At 65.3% G+C, this 5843-nt stretch overlaps 1 protein-coding gene across 1 annotated transcript; it reads right to left on the bottom strand.

Moving 5' to 3' along the window:
- Positions 1 to 598: 598 nt before the first annotated feature.
- Positions 599 to 2605, bottom strand: TLX3 (T cell leukemia homeobox 3; the record flags this gene model as incomplete). The annotated part of the gene is made up of 3 exons (XM_082490149.1): positions 599 to 809; positions 1548 to 1791; positions 2191 to 2605. 3 exons carry the CDS (start codon positions 2603 to 2605, stop codon positions 599 to 601), a joined length of 870 nt encoding a protein of 289 aa, XP_082346275.1.
- Positions 2606 to 5843: the final 3238 nt, after the last annotated feature.

Raw genomic sequence — 5843 nt, 5'->3', positions numbered from 1 at the left:
AGCTGACATTAACTTCACCTGGGACAGATGGAAGCGACCGCTTTTCAGCTTAATAGGGTTTCCTAAGCTAATGAGTCATCACCGGCTCCACTTAGTCCCCTCTGCTAAGTGATAGGTAGGTTTTCTTTTTTTCTTTAGACTATCCTCAGAACAGGAAAAAAAAAAAATAGCCTTTTGTTCCAAAGCCAACACAAAATACCTATGTTCAGATTTCGATATAAATAATCGAGGTTTTATATAATTCCATATTAATAGTGCCCAAAATCTCGATGCATAAATAAATTAAATTATTAACACTTCTTACAAAAAGTGACGGTTTTTCCCTTCCTAGTGGAACATCGACACGAATATACAAGCGGAGCGCGGGGCCCCGCCACGGCAGCGCCCGGCGGCTCCGCTCCGCGCCGGCCCCGGGGAAGCGCCGCGGCGGCTCCTGCCCCGGCTCCGCTCCCGGCTCCGCTCCCGGGCCCCGGCCCCGCGGGCGCCGCTCGCCGCCTCCGCGCCCGCCCCGTCTACGGCGAGCCGCGACCCCGGGGGCGGGAGGGAGCCGCCGGGCGAGCTCCGGGGGCGAGTCCGCTGCGTGTGCGGGCTGCCGGGCTCAGACGAGGGAGGTGACCGGGGGGATCTTGGCGCTCTCCTCCTCCCAGGGCTGCAGGTTCTGCAGCGCGAACAGCGACGAGTTGTGCAGGCACAGCGGGTCGGGCTGGATCGACTCGTTCAGCGACTTCTGGAAGGCGTCGTGCTGCAGCTGCAGCATCAGCCGGCTCGCCTGCTGCCGCTCGGCCTCCCGCTCCTCCGCCGTCTGCCGCCTGCCGGGGGACACGCTCAGCCCCGGGACGCCCCGGGACGCCCCGGCGCGCCCGCCTGCCCGCCACCGCCGCGGGGACCGGGCGCCGCCGCGGCATCCCCGGCGGGCGGCGGGACCCCCGCGCCGCTGCCGACCCGGCACCGGCCACCGCCGGGCGAGCGGGCGGCAGCCGCCAGGCCCGGAACGGAAGGGTTCCAGGCGGCGGGAAGCGCCTGGAACCCCCCCGTTTCTCAAGAACCCCTCGTCTCCCAATATGCCCCCGTTTTCCCAACATTGCCCCGTTTTTTTCGAACAATTACCCCGTTTTTTCTATAATTCACCCCGGTTTTCCGAATAATTCCCTCGTTTTTCCAAATAATTCCCCCGTATTTTCGATAATTCCCCCGTATTTTCGATAATTCCCCCGTATTTTCGATAATTCCCCCGTTTTTTTTCGAATAATTCCCCCGGGTTTTTTTCGAATACCTGCCCGTTTTTCCAATAATCCCCCGTTTTTACGAATAGCTCCCCGTTCTTACGAATAACCCCCCGTTCTTACGAACAGAGGACTATATAAAAAAGCAAAAGATAAATAACGATAATGTTACTATAATAATAATAATTATAATAATCAAAATTTCCCTCCCACCCCCCAACCGTTTGGCCGCCGGCAGCCGGCGAAGGGTGCGCTGCCGGCCCGAGCCGGGGCTCCGCCGGGAGCGGCGGCGGGACGGGGCGGCCCCGGGGGCGCGGGACTCACCGCCACTTGGTGCGCCGGTTCTGGAACCAGGTCTTCACCTGGGCGTCCGTCATCTTGAGGGACTTGGCGAGGGCAGCGCGCTCGGCCGAGGCCAGGTACTTCTGCCGGTGGAAGCGCTTCTCCAGCTCGCAGATCTGCACCCGGGAGAAGGACGTCCGCGGCTTCTTGCGCTTCGGCGGGGTCCGGTTCTGGTAGGGATGCCCGATCCGCCGCGTCACCGTGAAGGGCGTCAGCGCCGCCGCCGCTGCCCGGGTGGGAAGCACAGGGGTCAGCCCCGCGCCCGCAACGGTGCCTTGCCGGCCGCCCCCCCGGGGCCGCGGCTCTGCCCGACGGCCGCCCCCCGAAGGGACCGTGTCTCCCCCGAAGGGACCGTGTCTCCCCCGAGGTCCCGCTTCCACTTTTCGCCGGAGGGATGCGGAGGCGAGCGGGGGCCCGGCCGCCCCCCCGGGGCGCCCGCGCTGTCCACGCCGGGAGGAGAGCGATTTTTCGGACCGCGGCGAGCGCAGGGGGGAGGAAACATCCAGCGGGCCGCCTCCGCTTTTATTCTTACTATTATTAATACCGTGATTTCGTTTGCTATTTTTTTATTCGCCCTTCCGTTCGTTGCCGGGGGGGCCTCTCCCGCTCCGCCCGGGCGCCTTACCTGTGAAGCGGTCCTTGACGAAGCGGCGGCTGCTCTCCATCCAGGGGAAGTTGAGGCTGCCCAGGCTGGGCACGGCGGGCATGGCCGGGATGGCGCTGGAGATGGGCGGCGGCACGGCCCCGGGGATGGGCCTGTGCGCCGGCACCCGGATCACGCCGGCGGGGGCCAGGCTGAGGTTGACACTGTAAGATCCCGAGTCCTCGAAGGGCGCGGCGATGGCCGGGAAAGGGGCCGGCAGGGCCGGGTAAGGCGCGCCGCCGCGGCCGCCGGGGCCGCCCAGGAAGGTCGCGCCGTCGGGGCCCCGGGGGGGCGGCGGGGGAGCGCTCTCCTGCTCGGGGCTGTTGAGGATCTGGTCGATGCCGAAGCTGATGGGCTCGTGCTGGTGCTGCCCCTGCGCGCCCGCCGGCGGATCCATCCTCCTCCGCCGCCGCCTCCTCCGCCGCCGCCGCCCGCTATAAAGGCGCCGCCGCTCCGCCGCGCTCCGCGGCCCGGCCGGCCCCGCCGCGCCGAAACTTTGCCTGAGCGCGCGCCGCCCCGCCGCGCCGCCCCGTCATCTCCGCGGGGCCGCCGCGCGCCCCGCGCCGCCGCCGCCCGCCGCCCCCCCCCCCCGCCCCGCGCTTACACACACCCCCACACACCTCCCCCCCCCCCCCATCAACACCCGCCGCCATTGGCCGCCGCCGCCCGGCCTCTACGCTCCCATTGGCTCCCGCCCGCCCGGCACCGGCCCTCGCGCCCGGGCGCGGGGCCCCGCCGGCCGCCGCCGCGGTGACATCACTGGGGCGGCACGAACAATGGGGCCGCGCGGCGGCGGGACGACGCGGGACGGGACGGGACACCCCACGTCGGGGCCGCCGTCCCGCTGCCTCCCGGGCCCTGCCCGCCGCCGCGACCCCCGACGGGCGCCCAAGCGGGGATCGGTCCCGGCGACCCGCGGATGCGGCCGGCCCCGGGCGAGGCCGAGCGGCCGCCCCGACGGGGGGTCCCGGCCGGCCCCGTGGCGGGAGAGGAGGGGGGGGGCGCGGTTCGGGGGGCCCCGCGGGGCCGGATTCCGTTTGGGCTCGGTTGGCGGCGGGGCAGCGGGAGCCCGGCGCGCCCGGCGAGCGAGTTTGCAGACGCTCCCTAACGTCCAAATTGGACTAAAGGCGTTAAAAATTAAATAACGTTCAGCCGCATTTACTTAGTTTCCCGCTTATAAAGGGAAATGAAAACAGGGAATAGAATTTCCCTGTTAATAGAATGTAATGGCATTTGATCAGCACCTGGCAGGGCGATCCCGGGACGCCGCGGCGGTGACAGGAGGGACGTGATTAGTTTTTAAACCTTTCGGATTCAATTACCGCCACGCGCCCCGGCCCTTCCGACGGCGGCGAGCGCCGCCCGACCCACCGGGCACCCGCCCCCGCCACCTCGTCCCGTCCCGTCCCCCCCCGCCTCGGCACAAGCGGGGCCGGGGGGTGCCTTGCCCCAGGCCGGAGCCCCGACGGCCGCTGGCGAGCGGTGGCCGTCGGGGGGGTGGCTTCCCCGTCTCACCCCGCCCCGCTCCCGTTAACGCGGCTATTAAACACCCACCACCCCCGGCGGCGGAGGGGAGGAACGGGACCGGCCGGTGCCACCCCCGAACAGCCTAATCGGATTGTCCCCGCTCGGTTCGGCGGGGCCGAGCGGAGCCTCCATCAGCCGCCGCTCCCCCCGCCACCCCCACCCCCCCCCCGGGGGAGCGGCGCTAATCGCATTGACACCATCCGGGCAAGATGGTGCGGGGCCGCCCCAAACCCCACCGGGAACCGACGGCGGGCGCCCGACCCTCGGGGAACGGAGAGGCGAGAGGGCGGGGACGGGGCGCCCGCTCCGGCGGGGAAAAGGAGAAAAGGAGGAAAAAACCCAAACAAACAAACAAACAAAAAAAACCCCAAAACAACAAAACAAACCAAAAAGGCAACCGGGGTGGGGGGGGGGGGGGGATAAATAAATAAATAAAGTGACACCCAGTCCTGAATCAGGGCAGGCTTTGTTAGAGAAAATTGCAGCTTGATCTGCATAATGGGAACTCGGGCTGCCCAAGGCTATCTTTTTATTGCATGTGTGTCTGCTGTTATCAATTTTGTGAACGATTTCACAGGGAGCCTGGCAGACTCGAGCTGGAATAATATGCAAAGATGAGCTTTGAATAATGAATGATGTGCTTTTAAACCAATTCCAAAGTGTCTGTGATAGTACAATATGAAAAGGGGTGGTAAGTAATAGTATATTTAAAAGGCGCTAGTATGTTTTTATTACTATATTTAAAAAGATATCTATATTATTTTTGTGAAATGGATAATATATCACGGAGTCTTTGATAATCAGCTAAACAATACATTTTTCTTTGGGAAAACTCTCCTGGTTTTACACAGTTAAATATAGAGTATCAGCGTACAGCTTTGTAACGCTCGGCTACCTTATTAAATATTAACTCTATTTTAATATTAGCTTTTAAATTTAATATGTTGACGTTCTGCAGTTTTACTTTAATTATGTTTTATAATTAATAACCCGGGACGTATGGTATCCTTAAATGCAGCTCTCCCGCAGCCGCCTCCTCTCCCTCGCCCCTCGGCGGGCTGGAGGGGGGCGCGCAGCCCCGCGCAGCCCCGCGTCGTCGCTGCGGACCCCGAACCCGCCTCCGCTTTGCCGACTGCCGCGTTTGGTGGCTCCGTGCCGGGCTCCGCTCACCTCGGGACACCCCCGCCCCGCTCTCCCCGGTCCGCCCGGCGCGGAGCCAGCGGAGCCGCGGCCCCGACGGCGCGGCCCGGGACGGAGCCGGGTCTGTCCGTTCCCCCCCCCCCCCCCGCCCCGGTAGGGCTCGGGGCTGCGCCCCGCAGCGCGGCGGGTGCTTGCTGGGGTGGGTGACCGCGGTGCGGGGATGAACTCGCCCGCTCAAACCCTCCGTTGCCACCGGGGAGCCAGAGCCAGCTCAGGGCCGGCACCGCCGGGGGAGGGGAGGCAGCGGGACCCCCCGGGGCACCCGCAGCGTGTCCCCAGCGCCCTGTGCCAAGGCAGCACCCCCATAACAGGGGCAAAGCCGGGTGCAAATAGCCCCACAGCTGGCGGGGCTCCGCACCCGCTCCAGGCATGGCATGGCGTGGCGCAGCACAGCACGGCATAGCCTTTGCATGGCATGACATGATATGGCATGGCATGGCACAGCACGGCGTGGCATGACCTTTGCATGGCACGGCATGGCATGGCACGGCACGGCATGGTCTTCGCATGGCATGGCACGTGGCCAGCCTGCAAGTGCCCAGCTGCCCACAGCTGGCCGCAAGGTCACCTCTAGCGCAGGCGCAGGGAGATCGAAGGGGCGCAGCGCCAGCAGGACAGTGCCTGGCTGGGTAGGGGTGCACAGCCAGCGCCCCACAGCCGTCAGCCCCACAGCGCACGTGGGGCAGCCTCCAGAGCCAGGCGGGCAGGGGGAGGTCAGGAAGGGAGAGCTCTGGGGCTGGGAGGGGGGGTGCGGGGAGGCCGTGGTGGAGCGAGAGGTGAAACATTGTCGTTCCCTGTAAAACTCTGGCAGCGCGTTGTACAAGTATTAACTGAGATGTCGTGCCGAGCGCGTGGTGCCGGCAGAAGCAGCATGGCGTGGCCCCGCTGCGGCACGGCTCCTTCGGCCC

The sequence above is a fragment of the Vanellus vanellus genome, assembly GCF_965231255.1.
Source record: "Vanellus vanellus genome assembly, chromosome: 13".
Lineage (NCBI taxonomy): Eukaryota > Metazoa > Chordata > Aves > Charadriiformes > Charadriidae > Vanellus > Vanellus vanellus.
This window is presented reverse-complemented; position numbering and strand designations above follow the sequence as displayed.